The sequence below is a fragment of the Canis lupus genome, chromosome 2 (genome assembly GCF_011100685.1).
Source record: "Canis lupus familiaris isolate Mischka breed German Shepherd chromosome 2, alternate assembly UU_Cfam_GSD_1.0, whole genome shotgun sequence".
Taxonomy (NCBI): Eukaryota; Metazoa; Chordata; class Mammalia; order Carnivora; family Canidae; genus Canis; species Canis lupus.
Genome location: NC_049223.1, coordinates 21,210,038 through 21,236,298, shown reverse-complemented (window position 1 = coordinate 21,236,298; position 26,261 = coordinate 21,210,038). Strand labels below are relative to the sequence as shown.

The window sequence follows — 26,261 nt, the reverse complement described above, 5'->3', positions numbered from 1 at the left end:
CAGACAATGGTAACAGCCAACCCATTCCAAATTTCAGGATGGGGGTATGCAGGGACAGAGGCATCTGCTCATTTTCTCCATGGAAAAGCATTAAGGGAATCTGTTCTGATATTTTTATTTTTTATTTATTTATTTATGATAGACAGAAAGAGAGAGAGAGGCAGAGACACAGGAGGAGGGAGAAGCAGGCTCCATGCCAGAAGCCCAACGTGGGACTCGATTCTGGGACTCCAGGATCGCGCCCTGGGCTAAAGGCAGGTACTAAACCACTGAGCCACCCAGGGATCCCCTGTTCTGATATTTTCAATATAAATCCATAATTTGAAACTATGCTCCTAGACAGGAATGCACATGATACAAAAAAAGAAGCAATAGAAAGGTTAACAACTCTGTAATCATTCAGTAGATCTCTTTAAGGTACAGTGGTTAAAATTTTTATTTTCAATTTCTCCAACTTGTAAAAGATAAGATGATTTGTCCATTATTCAAAGGCCATGATTTTACTTTATACACGTGAGACTCTGAACCCAAAGCAACTTCAGGGTATGTATGTGGGGGCAGAGGAGGGAGGAGCTCAGGGGAGCCAGGGAGAATGACCAACAACATTTATCAAAATCATAACCCTTTAAAGAAAAAAATATTCGTTTCTAGAAGACCCAACTCCTATGACTAATGTAGGAGCCAGGAAAAACAAATACCTTAAATGTGATCATGTTGGTAAAAGGCAAAATGCTTTTGCTATTTACAAATTCACTGACACTTATTAGCCATTAACATGGTTTATTAATTTTCTTTGATTCTTAGTTTCAGACTTCTGATATTTCTCTTTGATAAAAATATTTGCATCTATTTGTCACTAGAAACAAAATACTCTTTACTAAAGCTGCTAATTTAAATCCAACAATGAATTAGAGACAATTACACAAAGAAGAAAAAATCAACATATCAGGAAGGGACTGTGCCTTGCATGGCTATGTTCACCAGGTGTCATGTACTCATGCTTATGTCCCCCAAATTTATGTCAAGGCCCTAACCTGCGAAGTGACTATGTTTGAAGATGGGGCTTTCATGGAAGTAATCAAGGTGAAATGAGATTGTAAGGGTAGGGCCCTATCTGATGCGATTAGTATATTTACAGGAAAAGGAGAAGCCAAGAGCCCTCTTGCTCTCTCCCAGCCATGGAGAACAACACAGTGAGAAGGCACCATCTGCAAACCAAGACAAGAGTTCTCACCAGAAACTGAACCGCCTGGCACCTTCATCTTGGACTTCTAGCCTCCCAGAACTGTGAGCAATAAATTTCTATTTGTTAAGCAGCCCCCCATCTGTGATATTTTGTTATGACAGCCTGAACTGACTAATACACCAATAAAAAAAAATGGCCCCAAGGAGAAATCACTCTCCCCAAAAATGAGTTATTAAAAGAAAAAGAGCATAAGACGCCTTCCACTTTTTCTGTCTAGAGGTTGTCACTAGTGTCATTTACACAGTGCTTTTGGAATCTATCTTGAAGAGCAAATGCCAGACCTCTGTTTCTTCTCCTTTTAACTCCACACCTTCCAGAGCCAGAACTACAAACCTACCCTTTCTCCCTCCTGTGGGGGTGACAAAACATCTCTCTCACCTGCTACATTCTGTGCCAGTAACTGCAGAAGAAAACCCAATGGGAAGAAATGAAAGTGATCCCTTCCTAGAGTGACAACTTGTGTGTCAGAGATCACTGACTTCACTGAGGTTCTTTCAGAAATGAGTAGTAAATGTGAGAGAAATTTAGCAACACACATTTGCCTTCCCAACATCTATTTGCCTTTGAGTTCCCTAACTAGAGAACACAGGAATTTGTCTTAACAGGGCCTTAAGTTAGGGGCATACTGTTGGGGAGAAAGACGTATTTCCCTTTCATCTTAGAACCAACTCAATTCTGGTTCCTAGTTCTTTACTGACTCCCAATTCCTCACTTCTCTTCTATGCAGGATTCATGACAAGTCACAGGTTAAAGTCTGTGGCAAAACCTGTGTTAGAAAGTATCCAAGATACATCCAACACAATATCTCCTTGCCAGATGGACAGACTTTGACACAAATAATAAAGGGAAAGGGTGATTTTTTCAGTGCTCTGAAGTTCAGTCTTTCAAACAAAGGGGAACCTGCTCAATGAAATTTCATTTTCTAATCATTTAGCCACGGTTAAATGCAGCTATTTTTGAAGAGCATTTCAAAGTCTATTGATGGACAAATTGTACTATTGATTGGTACCAACTGTAAACTCAAAGTTTCTCATCCAAATCCCTTTAATTGGACTTAAGTGTCACTCTTTTCAATGACTTTAGGAAGACAAGGGAGAGAAATGTGCCAAGGATAACTCACACAAAGAAAATTTACATCCTGTCTTTGTTTCTCTGGCATAGATACTGAGTAGCATTTTTTTTTTTTCTTAAGGAAAGTAGTGAGAATGTGAACAGCAGTCTGGATTTTTCTTGTTCTGTTACCATAATTAGAAAGTAGGATAAAATTATGCAGGAGCAGATTGAGAAGGAAATGTAGCTCAGCTTTTATATGAAATAGCTACCTCTTTTTAAAATTCAAAGGTTCTCTTTCTCTGCATGTATCTTTCATCTTTGAGTAGGGATTGTACTTCTTTTAAGTCGATTTTCAGGTTGAACAACAAGTAGACTCTTTGAAAAGGTTCAAGGGTTGATGGGAAGTGTGTTCATGACCATCGCCACCTTTGGCATGTAATACTCCCTGATACCTTGGTGTCATTCTCAGGGAGACAGGCAAAAGACCATCACCCCATAATTACATGATACTGATAAGATCATTTTGGGGTTAAAGAAACCAGATAAATTGGCTTCACATTAATTGATAATGTGACCTATCAAATCACCCTTAAATCAATCATCCTATAAGATATCATCTCACAGCTAATATTGGGAAGAACTATGAAAATTACTCAGCAGATTTCCATTTTTCCTGTACTTGAGGAGCTACTCAAGAGATTCAGTAGTATTTTCTCTCTGACACCTGCCTTTCCTTCCATTCCCTTCTTCCTTAAAAACAAAACAAAACAAACAAACAAACAAAAAAAAAAAAAACTGCTTTATACCACCAGTCTATATACAAACCACAATCAGTTCATAGACAAGCATGTTAGGGTACAGAGAATTTCTCAATGTATGTGATTCTTGGGTTACTTGCAACAGAATCATCTGGAGTGGTTTTTAAAAATGTCTCATTTATGGAGCTACACCAGACCCAGAGAATCAGAATATCAGAGGTAAAGGCCCTGAAACTGGAATTTTAAACAAACTCCCAGTGATGTTCTTGGGTTGTCTAAAGTTCTGTGAACCTCCAAGGCAGATCAAAGTCGACATTAGAGTTTCTGTAGGCAGGCATTCCTACATCTACCCACCCTGGCCCTTCTTTCTGGTTCCGTACCCAACAGAGGTAACGGAGCTTTCACTGCTCAGGTAACTTAAGTCTTTCAGAATTCCTGTGATAATTTCCCCACTGGTTGGCTCACTACCACTTCCTCATTCCAATAAAACCTCCCTGTTTCAAGAATCCAGAACAAAGTCCCAGCCCTGAATGCAAAGCCTGATTTCTGGCCTGATTTGCTACCTTTTCCTGCACTCCATCTATCTAAACTCCCAGAATGACACGTTACTCCTTCAATGCCAGTGACGTCTATATACTTCCTTTTGTTCTTGCTTATCTCTCTATTGGACGTCGCCCCTCACCCCTTTTCTTCAACCCTACAAGGGATCCTCCAGCAAGCCAGGATCTGTTTCTTCTTTGAATCTCTGCAGCATTTTGTTGATACTGGTCTTGGACTCTCACCTAATTTGGCCTTGTCCTTTGTCGCTTTAAGTACTCAACCTGCCCACACTGTACCTCCTTGAATGAAGAAGATCTCTTATCAGCTTTTTCCTCCCCTCTAGCATGGGTCTGAACAATAGACCACCCCCTCCCCCCCACTAATACTTAATGGATTGTTTAACAGACTCATCCCTCACCCTCTATGTGATTACCAAGACCTAAGGTTACTGGCTTTGAAATTCCTGAGTTCCATTTGTGCTATCCATGCCCACCAGTGCACTACTACCATTGGCCTTTTGTAGCCATGAGCCTGAAATACGGCCTGGGGCTCCCCACCTATTGCCCCAACTCCAATCTCCTCCTCCCATCACTGTTCATCAAGAAATGTTTGTTGAGTATCTGTCCAGGTCCTGGAAACAGCTGTCTCATCCTTTCTAGGCTGGACAAAATTAAATAAATTCACAAAGCTCTGGGACATAAGAAAGACAATATTTTATCCGTGGGACACTAAGAAGGGTCCACCTCAAATTCAAACTGCTGAGTATGAGAGCCCAAGGCATGAGCCCTTTTGGTTCCACAGAGCTATTCTGCATACACTACACATCTTATTTCCTCCAAACACTCCTTCTGGTATATCATACTCATTTCCATTATTTCCTAAAGATTTTATTTATGTATGTATGTATGTATGTATGTATGTATGTATTTATTTATTTATTTATTTATTTATTTACGAGAGATACAGAGAGGCAGAGACATAGGCAAAGGGAGGAGAAGGAGGCTCTATGCAGGAGCCTGATGTGGGACTCAATCCCAAAACTCCAGGATCACGTCCTGAGCTGAAGGCAGATGCTCAACTACTGAGCCACCCAGGTGTCCTCTTTCCATTATTTCCTATAACATTCCTACCAAGCATGGCCTTTTGTTATGTGGCCCGTACCCTATCCACCCAACCTTGCTTCAGGCATCTCCCACACAGGCTCTCTCCCAGTAAGGGCTAGCCAGCCCTTACTCAGTCCCATTTGTTTGCGCCAAGCATACCTTGCTGCCCAGTGCTCTTCCATTTCTCCTCCCTGCCCCTCAATATCAAGCTAAGACTCATATGTCTCTTAGAGTCCTTGACAGCTCTTATACTGGGAGCTTTGTTTTGCCAAGCATGAATAGGTAAATTATACAGCTTAGCCCTTAGATATTCCTAATTTAGCCTTTAACCATTAATTTTAACCAAGTCTTATATGTTGATTTCTCAATCTGATTATAAAGTCAATGGAGGTAGGGACCGTGTCTTATCATTTTTCTTGTAAGGTACACCTCAGTGTTAAATCATTATCAAAACTCAACATATATTAATGGGTTAAATTCCCAATCCAAGATATCTGCTTAGTAAATGTGTAAGGTTGTTTCTTTGTGCTTTCTGTTAAAATCCACGTAATATGTGAGAAGTGCAATAAACCATTTTCTCAGTGGAAGTGGAAAAAGAGGGGGGAGCAATCTGAGGAAGGGAATGAAATTTGGGTATAATTCTTGGGATATAAAATTAAAAGGCCATCTGCCTTTGAGATGCAGCAGATGCGTAATTGATATTCACTGCTCATTTGCCACTTGAATTTTGCAGACATTTAATGCTGTAATTGTTTATACAGTAAGATTCTAAATACCCTTTAGAGAATAGTTTACTTTTCCTATAATCCTTCTGTTCCCTACCAGCAGATAAGAATTGGTTCTTATGGTCCTAGAGCTTTGAAAGTAGAATTTTTAAAAACAAATTTACATAGTGGCCTTTTGAAGATAATAGTATGACAATACCTATAAAAATTTTAAGTGGCATACCCTTGATTCAGCCCTCTCTACCCAGGAATATATTCTGTGGTACACTCAAGCCATCTGCACAAAGATGGATGGACATGAATGTTCACTGCAGGACTTTTATAAATACAGAATACTGAAGATAGCCTAATGTTCACTAATAAGAGACTGACTAAATAATTATGAGTCATTCATACAATATAATATTATACAACCTTTAAAAACAATGAGGTAGCACTACATAGATTGACAAGGAAAGATGGTGCATATATGTACAGAAGGATACACAACAATCTAAAGGATTAAGGGACTAGGTGGCAGGCAGTTATTTATGTGTATGTATATAATGTGTAAAAGTATCTTTATTTTTAAAAACCAGCCAAAAAATCAATCTGCAAATAAAGTGGTGTTAGTAGTTGAAAGGATTCAGAACTAAGAATCAAATGGTTAGATATCTATCAAAGCTTTGAAAATATCTTCATCATATTGCCTGTTTGCCCAATCATAATTGAGATTCTAATATTTATTAAAAAGACACAATGCTTATTCCTTTTCTCCTTCCTCCCCTGTTGTTCACCAGATTCCATTTCATAACTGTCATCCTCGGATCTGGACTAGTTGGCCTGAATGGTGTTTCAGAGGCTGTTGTCAGCAGTGACAACAGGGGTGAAGTGGGTTTAGGTTTTGCAGTAGTCACTCTTACACAGAAGCCACTTTCATAGAATGACAGGTATTTTAAATATTTTTATATCCCCCTAAAAACCTCATATACCAAATGAAATACTCACCTAGTCTATTCTCTTTACAAACTTGTCTATGTCCACATTTACCTTTAGTAGATACCTTTTGATTTGCTACACAGCAGCCATTACCCTTAGCTTCCTTCTCTACTTATAAGAGCCTAAAAATGCCAGGTTACTTTCTTCCCTAGCCTCCCTTACAGTTAGAGTGGTCTTGTGTGTTTTTCAGGGTTCTTTATTGCAGACAACAAGATCCACTCTAATTACCATAAGTAGAAAGGGATTTATTACAGAGTATTAGGTAGTTTAAGAATATATGAAAACCAGGGCAGCCTGGGTGGCTCAGTGGTTTAGTGCCACCTTTGGCCCAGGGCATGATCCTGGAGACCCAGGATCGAGTCCTGTGTCAGGCTCCCTGCATGGAGCCTGCTTCTCCCTCTGCCTCTCTCTCTCTCTCTCTCTCTCTGTCTCTCATGAATAAATAAAATCTTTATTTTTTTATTCTTTAAAAAAAAGAATATATGAAAACCAGATAACCAAGGTCATTCCCCACAGACCAAGATGAATGCCAAAGCATACCCTGTACCATTATGGCAGAGACTCCATAGCATCACTGAGCCATCACCTCTGACCCTAGAGACTGAACACCAGAACCACCTCCACAGAAGTTGGTCCCAAGGGACCTAACACTTTGCCACCTTGCTTTCAAGGATATTTGATCTGCAACTGCTGCTTCCAGTCATTCACTTCACTTTTTCTGGTCTGGCGCCAGTAAGCTTGCTTGGTGAAAGCCAGGTCATATGCAGGGAGGTTGGGAAATGCCTTTTTTCGATCCCCAGCCTCTACAGTTTAGGAGACTTTCTAGAGAGGGGTTTGGGAGGGGGCTGAGTGAACCAATGTGCTACACATCACAGAAGTAACTCTGTTCTGGCCAATTAAAAATAATGAGATGCATTCTGGGGAGCTTCTGGGAGAAATTTTCCTCCTTGATAGAAATAAAAAGACATAAGAGAACTCTCTTTACTGCTCTTCTTTTTGCTTTTGGACACAAGAATAAAGGATGTGAAGCTTAGAGCTGCAATAGTCATCTTGGAGCCAGGAGTGGGGGGGGGGGGGGGGAGCATTGCCAGCATTCCCTCCCACCCTCTTATATTGCTCACCTTTCAATATCTTTGAGTCTTTTTCCTTGAAGCTATAACAATGCTCAAGCTTTCCCCATCTCTGGAATACACTCCTTGTTTCTTCCCACTCCTCGGGTTACTATCCGATGTCTCTTCTCCCCATTTCCTATATTTTCCTGTGTTTACTTGCTCACCTCCTATTCACTTGCATCCTGGCTCCCGCTTTTATCATGTTTATGAAGCATCTCACCATGAGACCACTGGTGCCATCCTGACTGCCAAGTCTGATACGTATTTTTCAGTTTTTCACTTCCTTAATTTTTCTTTTTTTTTTAATTTATTTTATTTTATTTATTTATGATAGGCACACAGTGAGAGAGAGAGGCAGAGACATAGGCAGAGGGAGAAGCAGGCTCCATGCACTGGGAGCCTGACGTGGGATTCGATCCCCGGTCTCCAGGATCACGCCCTGGGCCAAAGGCAGGCGCTAAACCGCTGCGCCACCCAGGGATCCCTCACTTCCTTAATTTTTCTGATGTGCTTGATAGTCATAATTATCACTGCTTTTTTGAAATTCTCTACTCTCTTATCATCTAAGATAGTATACATTTCTGGATCTCCTTCCACCTCTCTTTCCTTCTTTGCCTCTTTTGTGGGTTTTCCTTCCACTCCCTACCTTTCCACTGCCTCATTCATGATTCTGGTTTCACCTGATCTGTACTCCCCAGGTGGTTTTCATCCTCATGTTGTTCTGTTGTCTGCATATTAATGACTCTAAATATGTATGCTGAGTCCAGAAATCTTCCCCAACTTCACACACATACATTCAACCATGGCTAACACCCACCACTAGAATGTCTTGCAGGCCCCTGAGATGAACCTGTCCAAAATGAAGGTGTCATTACTCCATTTAAACCTTTATCTTCCCCTGTGATCACCACCTGCTTCCTTACCCAAAATCAAGATCTGAGGTCAACCTTGGCTCTTCCCCTGTCTCATATATCCAATCAAAATCTAATCAGCTGCTGATTTCACCCCATAATTTTTTACTCATATTCCTACAGCAGTTTTCTACACATCATTGGCATAGTGATCTGTACAACGGCAGCATGATTATTTCATTCTCTTGCCCCAAAGCGTTCAGATGTCTTCTGGTATCTGCAGGATATGGTTCAAGCTCCTCGGCAGAGTACAGCCCTTCCTTATCTCTCTAACCTTGTCCTCTGCCTGTCCCTGCCTTGGATTTTAGTGCCAGCACTTCTTAATTCCTTGACTTGTCTGAAATGAATCATGCGACTGTATGATCATTTATATTTATCAATACTTTTAACTCTGCCTGAAGCCCTTCCTTTACTTTATCACTTGGTCTGTACCTTCAAGCTCAGATACCACTTTTTAGATGCCTTTACTCACTCAGCAAATGTTTGCTGAGCACTTATTATGTGCCAGGCACTGAGCCAGGAGCTAAAGAATCAATGGTAAATGAGATACGCTTCCTGCTCTAAAGAAACTTATAGTCTACATACTGGATTCCCTCACCCTCCAATTCTGCTGAGTGCGTTGAGTGCTCCAGTTGTGGATACTGTAGGTTGTCCATGTGACAACACTCACCTTCTCCCTCCCCTTTTATATGAGGTAGTAAGAACTGACCCCATCCCAAGCTTTAGCAGTAGATTCTGATACATGAACCCAACCATGGGGATTCCATGCCTCTTGGCTAGTAACTAGTTCAGGATCTCATGCTTAAGCCAATCAGTGCTTGGCTTTCCTCTGGAGAAGGCAGATGACCTGAGTTGGCCCACTCAAAAAGAAAGGAAGAATTCACTGTTCTTTTTTAGGAAAGACATTTCTTCTCCCCTCCAAACTTGAATAAAGAAGCATACTGAGCAGTCACTGTTGGGAGCCATCCCGTGACTAGCCTGAAGATAAAGCTCACAGACAAGAGCAGAGCCCAAAGATTTAAGGGGGTTGGAGATGAGAGTAGGATCAGAGGTGGTCCTAGAATTGGCCTCACCTCTGGACTTAATATATGAACTAAAGAATTTCCCTATTCTAAGTCCTGTTTGAACAGGCATTTATTTTACTTATTAATGGGAGTCATTATAAACGATCTACCTCTGTCTCCCAGTTGAATAGCTCATCCCAGGCATTCCCACTGGCCCACCATTAGTTCAAGCCCACGTTATTGTTGGCCTGGATGACTCCCATATCTTCTTTGAATAGATTCTCCACATTACCTCCACAATGATATTTCTATATCTCAACACTGATCATGTCACTTCCAGCTTCACATCATTAACACCTATTGCATCTATTACAAACTGCCTATTATTTATTCAGAAAACAGTTTGGTTTGCCCCTAGGCAGGATTCTGACCTCTTATCCTCCATTCCTTTTACCTTTGCCATTCAAAAATGTTACGTAGTTGTTGGAACATGCTACTCTCTCATTTGCATTTGTATATGCTCTTCCCTGTGCCTGGAACTCCCCACCACCATCGTCCACCTATCCACCTCTAATCCTTTAAAACTTAACTGAAACATCAGTGCCATCCATGTAGAGGTTCTTGCTCTGTGCTCTTGTACTCTATAGCACATTGACAGTTTCTTTGTAATAACATTTATCTCACTGTGTTGGAATTGTTTGTTTATTGGCCTTTCCAAATAAACTCTAACTTCTTGAAAGCAGGGACAAGGTGGTATTTACACATACGTCTATATATCCTCACTATGCTTACTATACTGTTTCTCTGATTGCAACCTTCCATAAATGACTTTTTAAAAAGAAGAGAAGGAGATGGGAGGAGGGGAGAGAAAGGGAGGAAAGCTTCAAATTTGTCCTGCCCTTGATGCTTCTTGCCTTTGGAGTGTGTATTAAAAAGGCTGCCTTGTTCAGTAATCATGGGGAATGGGGAGGAAACAAATAGTTCCTGATACAGGTAATGTTCATGTTCCCAATTGTAGCAGCATATGGCAGTAGTTGTAATGGCCTAACATAAACCATTCCCAGACAATATTAATGACCAACTAGGTTAATGACTGAAGACTAAGCCTCGGGCCATGAACACATTCTCCTTGTCATTAATCCCTGGAAAATGACCTCAGCTGTGTTCATTACAGCTCAATTATGCTCACACTCCTCATGAGGAAAGAAAGCATTTCATTCCTAATACCAAGCTATGTCCCTTCTTTTACTTTGACACATGAGCAATAAAAATACAAAACAAATTATGAGCCCAAACACTAAGCATGGAAGGGAAGCAACACTACTAGTTTATTAGCTCCTTATCATCAGTGGGAACTAAACCAGAGAAGCTTGGAGGTCACAGAGGAGGCAGATCAGACCATTCCTGATTCACACCTTCTCTGGGTGTTCTTTGAAGGCATAACGGAGAAACACTAAATGTGTTACTCCCTAGATGTTTCAGATTTGGACAAAAATCTGAAAACTCAAAGGTAACTTTTTGCCAGTAGGCAAAAAAACAAAAAATGAGATTCTTCTGATACCAACCATCAATAGTTATAGAATGCTTTCTCTGAGCAAAGTTCCATAGCCAAGTTGTGAGGGATTCGAAGAGAAAAAGTCCCTCAAAGACCATGAAATTAAATTACACAGAATGAACACCTACTGTGGTGGTTTTAAACACATCATGAAATATGTTAATACCTTTCACCAAGAGGTGGAGTCTATAACCTCTCCTTTCCAATCTAGCCTTAGTGACTTGTTTGTAACAAAGAAAACGGAGCAGAAGCAAGTCTGTGTGACCTCTGAAGCTAGCTCACAAAAGGTCATACAGCTCTGCCTTATTAGTTCAGATACTCAGTTTTGGGTCCTGAGCTACCACATAAGCAGTCCAGCTACCTTGAAGCAGCCATGTTGTGAGGAAGCCCAGGTCATGCCGAGTAAGTGCTTACATAAGTGCTGTGGTCCAGCTGACAGCAACATCCCGCACCGGCCACACGACTGGAGATACCTCCAGGAGATTTGACTCCAGCTGTTGAGTCATCGCAGACTTTCACTCTTCCCATGTGATGCTCCAGACATTATAGAGCAAAGACAAGCCTATCCACTGGCATCTGTTAGCAGTCCTGACCCACAGAATTGGTGAAACTAACAAAATGGTTGTCTTAAGTCACAGAGTGTGGAGTAGTTTCTACGCAGTGATTAGTAGTGAGTGGAACACACATACACACAATAGATACAGCTAGCTGCACTGTGGTGTTTGGTAATAGGTGCCATATGCACATTCCCAGCCCAGCTGTGTCCTACAGGAACCCGGGAGGAAGTACAGTGATCTAATGAAACTGCATTTAACCTGCATCTAGAAAAAGAAAAAAAAAAAAAGCTCTGAGGCTTCTCAAATTAGGCCATGTGGTACATTTAATGTAAGGAAAATTAACAAAATTAAGGTAACATTGACCTTTACAAATGTGGCATGTATCACAAGTATGAACTCTTTCTGACCATGGCTTCTAGAACTCCCCTTGCACAGGTGTGGCCTTATGTTCTTTTCTCTCTATAGTCTGTCTTTAGGATTCCTGTGCTTCTAGTCTCATTCCCAGATCTGCTCCTCTAATCTAATCACTGACCTGAATGACCACTATCCCAACTGCCCATCAACCATCTCTGCTGGGAAATCTCATTCTTTCCTCAGTGCCTTTAACACAGTGGTCCTACAGTAACTCCAACCCTTTTATCTGCAAATCGTATTTCCCACCCTGATGGTGTTCCTGTCACTACTCCCAGTAGCTCTGAGATCAACACTCTGTAGTCTTGACTGACTCTTCCCTGTGCATGGGTCCCATCGTCAATCCATCATATGGTCTTAATGATGCTGCCTTCAGGATATCCCTTGGATTCATCCACTTTCCTCTTTTCTCACAGCCACTATGATGCTGCCCGTTCACCCCCCAACCTGAGTTCATGCATTTGACCCTCCTGTCTCCCCAGAGCGCCCTGCATACCACCACCAGATTAAATATCCCAACTCCCACACTGGCTAAGTCAGTCCCCATCCAAGAATGCAGAAAGGTTCCAACCCAAGTACTCACGGGACCACTTGCAATGTCTTCTCTCATCTGGTCCCAACTTGCTCTATCAGATCTCCTCCTCCTCCACAGTGCAAATCCTCTCCTACCAAAGCCTCCTCCTCCCACCCCACCTCTGCCTTCATCTGATCCCTACCATACTGGTTCATAACCATTTGCTCCTCAATTTCCCTCATCACTCTATTCCTTTTCCCAGAAAGACACTCTTCCCCTTCCCTCCTGCGTCAAAAATAAATACACCCCAATCTCACCTCTAAGAATATATCCAAAGGAAATGAACACAGGATCCGTAAGACATATCTATATCCTCATGTTCACCGCAGCATTACTCACAATAGCAAAGACACTGGCCAACCACGACAACCTAAGACACCGGCTAACCACGACTATCTAACTGTCCATCTATGGATGAATGGCTAAAGCAGGTATCTCTCTCTCTCTCTCCCTCTCTCTCTCTCTCTCTCCCACACACACACACACACACACACACACACACACACACACTGGAGTATTATTTAGCCACAAGAAAGAAGGAAATTCTGCCACTTGTGACAACATCAACAGATATTGAGGGCATTTTCCTAAGTGAAAAAAGTCAGAGAGACAAAGACAAAATACTGTATGGTATCATTTATATGTGGAATCTTAAAAAGTGAAACATACAGAAAACAGAGAGTAGAATGGCAGTTGCCAGGAACTGAGAGTGGGGCAAATGGGAAAATACTGACCAAAGGTATAAATGTGCGGTTAGAAGATGAGTAAGCCCTGGGATCTAATCTACAGCATGGTGACTAGAGTTAATGACACTGTATTATACACTTGAAAGCTGCCGAGAGACTAAATCTTAGGTTTTCTTCACACAAAAAAGAAATGGTAAATACGTGCCTGATGGAGGTGTTAGCTAACACTAAGCTGGTAATCATATTGCAGTATATCAGTGTAACAAATCAACACACTGTCCACCTTACATTTACACAATGCATATGTCAGTCATATCAATAGAGGGGAATAAACTGTTCCCTTCAAATGGCTCCATGTCCTTTTCCTCCACAGAACCTGCCATAACTAGATCTCTAGGTCCCCTACCCTTAACCCTCAGTCCTCTGAACTACTTCCCACAGTCTTGGTACCATACCCTATAAGGGGGGGGGGGCACTGTCCCTCTCATAAGGTCATGACGTGTTACCTCCACCTTTCCTGTAGGTGTATTTCTTTTGTGGTATGTAAGCTCTGGAGAGAGACTCATGTGTCTTAGCTTGGTCCTGGGCTAAAATGCCAGACGTGATCAAGCAATACTTCAATTTATCAAATATACTTTATACGGTGCCAGGTGCTGGGACCCAATAAATGCCTTCAGGTCCAATGGCTTCTACCTTAATTGGAATGCCCTGCTCACAATTTTCAGTACTGTCTCCTTCTTCCAGTCATTTAGTTGCCTCAGAGAAGGCTCCCTTGATCACCCACTCTAGAGCTGTCACCCAAGCATCGTCTCCCCATCATCATTTATAATTTGTTCTAAAGCAGTTACTATTCCCTGATATTTCTATGTGTTTTTAATGTACTTATTTCTTATCTCTACCCAGGTAAGCTCAAGGACACCAAAAACCTTGTCTGTCTTGTTCACTTTACTGTATCCTTCACATTAAAATTGTCCAGAAGATACTAGGTGTTCAATAAATATTTGTTGAATAAATGGATAAGAAAGACTCTATATTGTTGATGTGCTCATATTATATTAAGGAAAACAGACAATAAAAGTCAAATGTCATACACAGCGTTATCAATAAGTGAAATGATAGAAAATATAAATATAAATGAAGGAAAAAGTGAGGAGAGTAAAAAGAATAATAATCCAGGGAGTGGAAAGAGCACATTCAAAAGTGCACAGTCTTGAACCAGCATGGTGTTTCTGGGGGGCAGGAACTCCCATGGTGTATCTGAGGGCAGGAAGCTTCCACGGTGTTTCTGGGGGCAGAAATCAGAACAGTGTTTCTAGGGGGCAAGAACCAGCTTGGTATTTCTGGGGGGCTAGATTCAGCTTGGTGTTTCTGAGGAGCAGTAACAGCCCAACACTGCTAAGGCACCAATTCTGAGGGCTGGTAAGAGGTATAGCAAGCATGAGGTTGGACAGGGAGGCGGAGGTCAGAGCTTGAAGTGACTAATGTGCTTGTTAAAAAGCTTGATCACTTTGTAGTGCACACAGATATCATTATAATTTTGTACATCTGAAACTTACATACTATTATAAACCAATTTTACCTCAATTAAAACTAAAAAGCTTGAGCTTTACCCCATGTATAATCAAGTATAATCAGAGGATTTTAGACTTTCATTTTAGAAGAAAATAGATCTAATTAGTAGAGAAATCAGAATTTCATTTTATAAATATCACTCTGGAAAATGTACAGAGGATAGATATAGTGAAAAGAAAGTAGAAGCAGAAGTCAGGTGCAAGAGATTGTAAACTTGAACTAGGCAGGGAGAGGGGCATGAGGGGAGGAGGGGCCAGATTACAGAGAAGCAAGGGAGCAGAAGCAACAGAACCTGGAGATAACTGGATAATGTGGATGAGGAAGAAAAAGTCAACAGTGAATTCTGGGATGACACAAAATGGTACTACCACCAATGAAAGAAGTGTAAACCAGTAAAGTCACAATTCCTCTTTGGAGTGAACTGAGTTTAAGATATCTATGGGACAAGCAGAAGGATAAATCTGATCAGCATTTGGTTTAGTAGTCATGAGAAACTTGGGGGCAAGGCCTAAGCCAAAGGCATGATTAGGGAGTCATGAGTGTACAGATGAGAGTTATAACCATGGGCATGCATGACATTGCTTGGGGAGTGGAACTGGATCTGCTGCTCAGGAAATTGCTTCTTCAGGTCTGGATTGAGAGACTAACATTTCAATATCCAAGACTATAAAGAGCACTCATTACTAGGAAACATCAGTTGCAGGCCAATGCTACCTTCATATTGGAATTTAGTCTTCTTACACTGTATATACCGCATGGTTTTAGTCAAGCATGTTTCCGGAACCTTTGGTTATATCCAGGCTAAATACCATATGTTCCATTTAACTTTGTATTTTGGCATAGAATTCAACGAGATAGCGCTACCTGCACCAGTAACACATGCTCTCCAAATGACTATTAAACTTTGCAAAGCAGCCATACAATTAATTTTTAGGAGAGATGCACTAATAGCCACCCGATCGTGTACAGCAGTCTGGATGGCATGCATTTTGCATGCCAGAGAGAACATATTGCCTCCCATATTTTAGTCATCTTCCCTCAGAGGGTAAGAAAATTTTGTTAGTCAAGATAGGAGTGCAAATTTAAATTTGCTCATGATTGGAACAGTTCACCTGATCCTAGGAGCATCTGTTTATCTAAAACAACTGGCTGGCTGTCCAAAGTGGTCACTGACTGTTCAGATACTGGGATGCAGAGAGGCTTGGGGAACTTCTTTTAGATTGACTCTGGCTCATGCAGGAGTCTAATAAGATGAGCTTAGGTAGATGGTACTTTCACATCATTTTGACATAAAGCAAACAATTACAAATACTTACCATGTATTTACTTTGATCTAGGAACAGTACGTGCTCGCTTCGGCAGCACATATACTAAAATTGATCTAGGAACAGTACTAAGTACTCTACCTGCATATCTCATTGAATTATCCAAATCTTACATGGCAGCTATTATTAACCCACTTCACAGATGGTGAGACTTTTTAAATCTAGCATAAACTAGATAATTGGGCTTTTCCATTTATATTTATTTTGAGGGAAACTGGGCTTTTCCATTTATACTTATTTTTAGGGTTTACTGATGCTTTACCCCTCTGACCAGTTTTATAGGAGCCCTATAAATGGCACACAAGTTGTAACACTGTAATGAACATCTATTGTTTTTACCTTGCTAGTATCCCTTTCTCCTTCCAGGTAAAAGAGCTCTTTTTCTTCTGGAACCTGGCCTTCCCACTCCCTGTTGATTCAGGTGGAATTATTAGCCAACTGACCCAATTCCTTTTTCCCAACAGATCTAGAAATAGAAGCCAACCTGCTTGGTCAGAGAATCCATCCCTGGACTCAACGATTGGCCAGGGGCAAAACCTATTATCTAACAGGGCCAAACAGATGTTAAGAAATGACTTTATAGGAGATCCCTGGTGGCTCAGTGGTTTAGCACCTGCCTTCAGCCTAGGGCATGATCCTGGAGTCCCGGGATTGAGTCCCACGTTGGGCTCCCTGCAGGGAGCCTGCTTCTCCCTCTGCCTGTGTCTCTGCCTCTCTCTCTCTCTCTCTCTCTCTCTGTCTCTCATGAATAAATAAATAAATAAAATCTTTAAAAAAAAAAAAAAAGAAAGAAAGAAATGACTTTATAAGGAAAGTCCCCGCTCATTTATCTGGGCCCATTAGCTCTAAGGACAAGTAATCCTGGAGCTGTAGAGGAAAGAATCTGCTAGAGCCTAAAGTTAACACAGAATGAAGTGGAATTAAGACATGGAAAGAGGCAGAAAAACAGGGTCCAGATTCTGTCACCCAAAAATCCACAGCCCAGCTTCTCCTGAAACTACTTAATTCCTTGGACTTCCAATTTACATTAGTCAATACATTTCCACTCTTTATTAATGCTGGTGTGAGTTGATCTCTTGTCACTTAAAATCAGAAAGACATAAAATGAAATAAAAATACACTCAGCAAAAAATTAAGAGAGGGAGTATGACTCATTGATTTTAAATTTCACCCTCTGAGACAGATAAATTTGTACATTAAATACTAACTACAAATATTATTAATATCAAGATTTCAGACATATCCATTAGAAAAATGCACTTTAGAAGGTGGATAATTGAGTTTAAGAAGGATTTTAGCTACTGACTTAGATATAACAATTACACGAACATTTTCCAGGGATGTTCTGACAATCAACCAACTCTAAATAAATGAGAAAGATAAATGATACTAAGAACCTATCCTAGGGATCCCTGGGTGGCGCAGCGGTTTCGCGCCTGCCTTTGGCCCAGGGCGCGATCCTGGAGATCCGGGATCGAATCCCACGTCAGGCTCCCGGTGCATGGAGCCTGCTTCTCCCTCTGCCTGTGTCTCTGCCTCTCTCTCTATCACTGTGTGCCTATCATGAATAAAAAAAAAAAAAAAAAAAAAGAACCTATCTTACTATAGATGTGAACATCCAGGACCCCTGGCTGCTGGACCCTAAACTTAGATGGTCCCACTCTGTGCACAGTACTTTAGGTGGCTATATTCTGTATTAACACATAATTATTATTCTTTGGATTTTCATAAATGTGGTCAATATTACATTTTCAAATGTATGAGCTAACTATAATGGAAGCCATCACAATTAGCCAACCTGCTTGGTCAGAGAACCCATCCCTGGACCCAGTGGTTGGCTGGGGGCAAAACCTTTTAGATCTTGGGCAAGCCATTTAGTATTCTGGATCTCAGTTTGACCATATAATAGAAAGATACAGTACTCGTCCTGACAGCAGGCATAAAAGCACTTTGAAAAATATGAGGATTATTATTATTAATTCAAGAGAAAGATTCCTCAAAACAGACTCTAATTTTATCCTATGCCTTTTGCCTTTTGCCATCTGGAGAAAATCTGTGGTCTTACATGAAAGTCTGAATAGAGACCTGTCACAGGTCAAATTTAGAAGAAAATGAGGTTATAGTAATAGACCTAGGACATTGGTCACACTCCTAACCTGCTTTTCTGATCATGTAAGCCTTTGATATCTCTAGGAACTTTCTCCAAACCAGTACACCTTCCGTCTCCTGACATCGTCTGAACTCTATTTGTAATTTGTAAACTCACCTCACCTCAGATTCACGTTCATCTATCCCTCAACATGTTACTTAAACTTGAACCAGTTCCTCCACTCTGACAGGCACTGCACCCCAGGACTGACTTGGTTATGGATCATCACATCTTACTGCAATTCTTATGTGATTTTCTGAAGTTGTCCTATAAATTCCTGGTCATAATTTCCACATCTCTACTTTGTCTTTCCAATTAGTCTTTACTTTCACAAAAGCTAATGACTGCCATGTATTCTTCCTACACAGAGTGGATACTCAGCAAGTATTTGTTGGTTAATTAAAAAAGAAAATTTCCAAATAAGGAAAATATGTGAGGAGAGAAGAATCCATAATAAATAAAGTGAAATGAAAAGAAACTAGAGAGATAAAGTTTTCCAAGAGCAGGTTATGAACTAGAATCTATTCAAAACAGACCAGAGAGCTAATATATTCAAGAGAATCCCAGAAATCTGAAATCAAATTTTTAGCAATGGAAGGAATCTTCAAGATAATCTAATTCACATCCTTCATTCACTGAGAATAATTACTCACTAATTTCTCTGACTTATGAATGGAAGTTTTTACATATTTAATTTTCCTATTATAAAACTTGACTCCTGGCAATTTTCTTAGAATCCAAGGGAATGGAACCTTGGAAACATGGGAATTTTCTTATAGATATAAAAATATTTCTTTTTCCTAGAATGAAACCAGATGTCTTGAGCCAGGCATATGGTATCACCTTTTATTTTAAGTTGCAACATGGAAAAGAATGAAAATAAATAAGAAGATAATACTACTTACCTAAAATGTGAAAAGTGCAGAGTGGTTCAGAGGTGAAGCCCCCAAGAGACACTAAATCCAAAGTGTTAGAAGATCCTGGTGGTCAAGTTCTTGAGCTTTGACATGGTATCAAAGAAAGCCCTGACTTGAAAGTCAAAGCACCCTGATTTTGAAACTTTGCCCCATCAATTTCAGTGGTGTGACCACTGACAGTTTCTCAGATTCTAATTATCAAAAAATTTTGTCTTAAAAGCCAGGACTGTTGAAGGGATTAAGTGAGATAATGTATGTAAAGAAACTCTGTCGGTAGAAAAGCATAATTTGCATTATTGCCTAGCTAGCTAACTTACATTAAAATATTTTAAGCTAGCTGTCTGAGCTTTCAGAATCTAAGAGCCAAAATATCCTAATACTACCTCTGTAGCCTCTTCGTTAAATATCTCTAGCTGTCATTAGAGAAATGATCAATAAATCTCTGGCTAGATCTACCACATTCCAATCCTTAAAGGATTCCCTAAACTCTTGTGATTTCAGCAAACGACACATAGCCAAGAGCTTCCTGCTCTATAATTAGTCACATCAGGCTAGAGACTCCCAACAATGTGGTGAACACAATAGTCTTTTCTTGCTTCCCAACATGTCTGCAGAGATGGAGGAGGTAGGTTTTTCAATGGCCTGTGAGGTGGTCTTCACCACCAGCACCTGTCCTTTCTCTGAGTCCACCCTGCCTTGGTTATTTGAGGAGACCTCTGTCTTGCATGGATGATCATCATCTCTCTGAATTAACTCTTCACTGAAAGAATCAGTGAAATCCATCCACCTCAAAACAGTCAGCACATGCTTACTACCCAGGACCCTTACATATGCCCCAAACCCTGCACCAGCTTAGAAAGTCATCTTAGGTACTTTCCAAAAGTCACCTGCTTTGGTCCAACAGAATAAATTAGGCTCCCATGGGGTAGGACTCCAGACAGCAGAGTGTGAACAAACCCAAATGATTACCTCTTCATGCAAATAATATCAAACACTTCTTTCGACATAAAAGCCATATGGGTGGGAAAAAATTCCACCATCTAAAAGCATCACTGTCCATATTGTAGGGTATAAATAAGACATAATGCTGAATAAAGCATTAGAGTTGCCTCTTGAGGACCTCTGTTCTAGACACTATTCCTAGAAGTCTTAAATTATGTTTAACAGGGCTTAAAGGGACCCTACAGATGAGCATGACCTCCTCAGTAAGCAAATAACACAACTAGAGCACAGTGAAAGGAACCAACATACCCAGGGTCACCCGAGTGGCAAAGCTAGACAGCACAGGGCTCTCCAATTTTAGATCTGTTGCCACTTGCATAACCAAATTAATGTGTTCTGTCCTGAATCATCTAGAGTCTACAGTGAATATAATCTCTGGCTGCCTCCTTATTCAAAACCAAGAGGTGTGGTCAATTGCTCTCCCCTAGTTCCCTGCAGCTCAATGACTCTACAGGATAAAATGGCAGAATTGCAATCAAGACACCCAGTATGGACCTCTCCCCAAACAGGGTGTTTATGACTCTTGCTCTGGCCCTTATACTATGCTACTTTCCTCAGTCAGCAGGCATTCCATAAATACTGAGGACTGATTGGTTGATTGATTAGCTAATAAACAATCATGTTTACGACTTCCTTCCTGAATTCACAGCCAAAGCAACTGCTAAGTGGCCTCTTTTCCTCCTTTCTCCCTTATTGACTTGCTTATACATTTTGAGACTCATCAACGCAATAGGTTGGGAAGCAATTATTTTGAGGTTTACTCTCAAAAATGAAAAAAGCAACCAAGTCCATAGGAGAAAATTCCTCTAAACCAGTCATGAAACAGAAAAATGCACAGACTGTGATTATACATGGTGCCCCAAGGTTATCTAATCTAATGGTCCCTCATGGTGTAAAGAGCTATTTCCTCCCAGCTTCTAAGAGACATACTTGCAATTCTTTAATCTGGGCAAGAGGGGAGCACTAGGGATAGATCTGAGGGCAGAGGCTGCTGACACACAGAGGATCAAGTGTGAGCTGTAGATACCTCCAGGAAAGCAACCATAATATTTGGGAACACAAGGAATAAAAGAACCTGAATGTGCGTGTGGCAGGAGTAGCTGGACCAGGATGCCAAACTGCATTCTGTTTGGGTACCAAGGATTTATCCTTATGGCTCCCAGTAAAACAGACACACACTTGAATGCTCAGAAGCATCAAGGAGAAATAGAACCGAAATCTGGAGGCAAACAGGTCCAGCTCTCCCTAAAGCTAATTTTTAATAACACATTTCTTCTCTATATTAATATAATGCAAGATTTAATTAGATAATATTAGATCATATGCATACCTGAATATGAGCATATGTGCCTATATATATATATATATATATTTTTTTTTTTTTTGCAAATGACTCATTCTCAGTTTCTTGGAGTCTCTTGGTCCTCATAGATACTGTCACTGCATCTCCTGCCACAGTCAGAAATACTCAGACCCTCATCATCCACATACGTGACCACAGGTACACAATGGAGGATAAAGTATCATTAGACAATACAATTATGAGGAAGGGAGATGGGTCAAGGATAATTTCTCCAGAAAACAACTTTAATTCTTGTGGATACTTCTCTCCCAGCAGAATCGGAAGTCAGCAGAAGCCCAAGAGATCTCAGGCATTTCAAATGGCTGTGTGGCCTAAATGACATTTGGGGTAACAAAGAAGCCATGATATCTATCCCTCTTAACTTGACCCAGCTCATCACTCTGGAGGCAGACTCCCCACTGGCTCTTCTTCCAAGTGCTCTTAATAAACTCATCAGGCCTCACAAAGCTGCATTTCCCCTTCTCAGTCAGAAAACACAGATCAATATACACAGCAGAAGCACTTATGCCTTGTTCGTAAAACCTCCTGTGTAACTGTGAGAACATTCACACACCAAGCCCCTACTTCTGTCAGCATTACCCTGGCATATGGGCTGCTCAGTGAGAAGGGGAGCAACAGGACAGTAAAAGCAAACTCTGAATCTAGAGTCTAGCAGAAAGTCAATCAGGTTAAAACAAAGTGACATCAGTGCCCCTGTTTGCTTAGATAGGCTAAGAGTGGAGGCCTTCTTAACATGATGGGAATCACAGAGAAGCTTCCAGTAGGTCAGTGGTCCACACACTGGCAAGTGCCTGGACAAGGCCTACCAGTGTCTCCCCAGCAATCACAGTTGGGAGGTGAGCTCTACAGTCCCAGTGTTACACAAGGCCACAAACTACCTCCTCAGCTGCTTCTATGGGGAAATCTGAATAGTCACGGGGGAGGGGGGCACCTTAGAAAGAAGATCCTATTCAATTGCTCCGTGGGCAAAATATTCCACAGTTGCTATGAGAAGATATAAAAACAAACAAACACGATCACCTTAATTTCGATGCAAAAGGCAGCAGGGAAAGGATGCTGAGAAGCCAGGGGGAGGCGTTGGTGGGAATCTATTTCCAGGGGCTCTTAGCACCTGTTTGCAAGCACATCTCTCAAAATAGCATTAAGCAACAAGTTTCTAAAATGGCAAATCTAATGCTTCTTTTCCCTGAGAGTGCTTTGTCATGGCTGATACTCTCACCCAAGAAATCATTTCAAACAAGCCTGCGGGATAAAGCAGGGCGATTTTTAGCATGTCTGCAGCTACTGCAGCAGCGCACGGTGCGGAGCAGGCGGGCGAGCCTGGAGCTGGGCGCTGCCTGGGCCCCACCTCCTCCCGGAGCACTCACCATCAGCAGGCTTAGAGCAGAGTCGGGCACCAGCTGCACGGCCATGGTCTCCGATTCCCATGCACAGTCAGTTCGCCTGGGCCCTGGCTGACTGCGAGGCATCCACAAACACCTACAGCAAACCAGCCAGAAATCCAGACTCAGGGTGCAGAAGACTCATGATGAAGAGAGGCCACATTTCATGTGGGGTGGGGTGGGGTGGGGGGGACGGTCAGGCGGATGTTGGGAAGAAGGGGTGGGAACAGTGCTTAGGGATAAAAAAAAAAAATGAATGAAAATAGGAAGCTGCAGGTTATTTAAAGGTGAGCCCTCCCTAGCTTCACTAAAGCTGCATGAGCACAGAAACCACATCTAACAAATATAAAAGCTGGGAACGCAGAATTTTTTAACTGATACCTTAGCCTAGGCAGCAACTCTTTTTTTAACTGACAATTAAAATAAAACATTCCCTGTTGCAGATAAATTAACCAACCCAAACACCACCACTACCACCCCCCACTCCCTACCCCACCCCCATCTCTCAGCAATTCTGCTGCATAAACATGCTGAATGTCACAACCTACCGCTTGCAATCTGGTCAGTGTCTTCTTTTCCTGCAGAAAGGTGTGTCCCTTTTGCAAAATCAAGTATCTGGGAGTGACAGAGCCGAGCCTGACCAAAAGCATCAGGCAGTCACTGGAGATCAGCAAATGCCCTCATCATAACCGAGTAATAAGTCAGTTATGAAATGACCTCTTCTACTACCCTTAAATCTACTTTTCCTCTCCAAGTAGACTGGCCAGCTCAGTTCCCCGTGGGGCTAACATACTTACAGGGAACATGTAATTACACTGCCTGTTCTGTTAGCGTGCCGATCTCCCAGCCTGTACCACATGTACGCAGCAGACAGGCACCCTCTACCTCTCTCCCTCCCTTCCTCCCGCCCTTCCTCCCTCCCTTCCTTTCCCTCCCATCTCTCCACCAGGCTGCCTGTTAGGAATTTTGAAGGAGCCTCTCTAGCTCAGGGAGGTACAGGAGGCTAATGTGTAGCAAGAGGCACTGCTTAAGACAAAAAAGCAAATTAGCCTTGAAAATCATATCATGCAGCATTTTCCTTGGAAGATGTCAATGGCAAAAAAAAAAAAAAAAAGAAGAAGAAGAAGAAGAAGAAGGAAAGAAGGAAGCTTGCCCAGTCTTGTTATATAATGAGTGGCTGAAAAGGCTTCTCACAGTCAAAGATTTAAGAAAATTAAACACTTTTTATTTATGAGCACCACCAAGCTTCTATCTTCTTATGGAACACAATTATTCAACTACACATGGCGATTACTAACACTTTTGATAACAGTTTTCATGTTCTCTTTCAATTTCTTCCTTTACTCACCTGCTGTAATGACTCCAAAAATTCCTTGAAATTAATTGGACAGTGTGAAATGTAAGAACACAAACCAACTTTCTAAATAAGAAACTCAGGGAGGAAATTAATCACCTTTACATGTTCCCATGGACAAGTATAACTATTGTCCCTCTATCATTCATATTTTAAAAGCATTTATTTGATTGTCACAAAGTAAGTGCTCAAAAATATTCACTGAATGAAAGAAAAGATTCCTCTCTTGTTGTTTATCCTGTGGCCCAATGAGGTTGAACCTTTGTTCCATGTTGTCTGATTGGATTCTAATGCCCTTGACCTCAGGAACCTCTGAGAATCTTCTACTATCAGGTGTTTGGAGATTCACAGCATGACCTTAGTCCTCTCCATGTGTCCTTGAAACTGAGCTGTCAGAAAATTCGAGACTTGCTGGTGGGTTTCTCAAAAGAATTTTTGATTATTATAATTTATTATTTGAACATAATAATTTTTTAAATTTTTTTTTATTGGAGTTCTATTTCCCAACATATAGCATATCACCCAGTGTTCATCCCGTCAAGTGTGACCATAAAAATTTAAAGAACATATCCACAGTGTTACCTTAACCTTGAACATAGCTTTCTAAATGTATTCACCTGATAAGTGCTGAGTGCCTACTGTGTGCACTACTCTATGATAAGCTTCATAGAAGATGTAAAACTAAATTATGGCCCTTCCCCTCAAGGAGCTTTTTATCTGACAAATGCAGTAATACCCAACAACTGTCTATGATTCAAGACAGTAAGTGATAAATGCTAGAAAGTAACCTAAAAACAAATAGTTGGGCTGCACAGAGTAGAGAAAGTTTACTTTTGGCTTCAAGAACATGGTGGTTGTTAAGCCGAAACTTGAGGAATATGCAGAATGTCTTTTTTTATGACTTGTGTTTTATAATTCTATATGGACCACGAGCTTGTAAAACACAGAAAGCAAAAGGAGAAATTAATATTGTACTCATGCTGCTGGTGGGTGGGCAGGGGACAGTGCCTACAGAGGGCCCAGGAGAACAGTTCCAGGTATGCAAGAGTGCAGGACATGCTCAGGTTGGACAGGCAGGCCTGAGAGACAGATTTTTTTTAAAGATCTTATTGATTTATTCATGAGATACACAGAGGGGGGCAGAGACATAGGCAGAGAGAGAAGCAGGCTCCCTCTGGGAGCCTGATGCAGAACTCCATCCCAGGACCCTGAGATCACACCCTGAGATATTTTATATTGACTACTGGTGTAGAGCCTCAGCACACCTGCCTTGCTTTCTCTATACTTTGCTGAACCTTTGTCCAGATTCTTTAGAAAAAAAAGAGCCTGCAGTAGATCTCATGTGTGAAGACATTACTGGGAGGTGCCATCTCGGGGAGGCAAGAGTGAAGAAGTTGGGAAGGAGGTGCAGGGAAGGGATGAGAGCAGGTACAAGGTGGTGCCTACTAAACTGCTCACAATACAGCTGCTCAGTCATGAGGAAAGGCTTCCAGACAGGCATGGAACTCTATTCCCTGGAACAGTCCATCAGGGGGAGAGAGGGAATTGCTTGCCTGTTCCTATCAGCTGAATCTTGCTGGGCAGATTGACCCCATAGGGCATGAACTCCCTTGCACTTCAGAGTTATGTCATACCAGCTGCTGGCACAACATACAAGAAGAGAAACAGCAGAAAGGCATGACATCTGAAGCCAGAAATGGAAAAGGATGCCACAGACATTGTGGGTCAGTAAGACAGGACCTCAACACTGAGGCTGCTGAGGCTCTGTCCCCAGCGCATGTTATGAAAATTGTCCCAAAGCTCAGTCCACACTCTGGAGAAGTCTGGGACGGCTGGTAGTGCCAGGAGTTGAAATGACAGTGATAGCACTTAGAGTCCCACCAAGAAAACAGCTAAATCCCAGGAGCTAGTCAGTGGGATGGAGGGGAAGGTGGGTAGATGAACTGAGTCTGGAGTCCGGTGCAAGCGTGTATGTTTACAGACA

General features: G+C 41.4%; 1 protein-coding gene across 4 annotated transcripts in view; it reads right to left on the bottom strand.

Moving 5' to 3' along the window:
* FRMD4A (FERM domain containing 4A) overlaps window positions 1-26,261 on the bottom strand; it is a 736,083-nt gene that overhangs the window by 591,434 nt on the left and 118,388 nt on the right. For 2 of the 4 annotated variants that reach the window (XM_038530061.1, XM_038530064.1), the window contains one exon: window positions 22,909-23,020. In XM_038530061.1, the coding sequence (XP_038385989.1) occupies window positions 22,909-23,020 (112 nt within the window). Of the gene's footprint in view, window positions 1-22,908; window positions 23,021-23,471; window positions 23,775-26,261 lie in introns of those variants that run through there. The other 2 variants (XM_038530066.1, XM_038530065.1) reach the window with 2 other exon arrangements.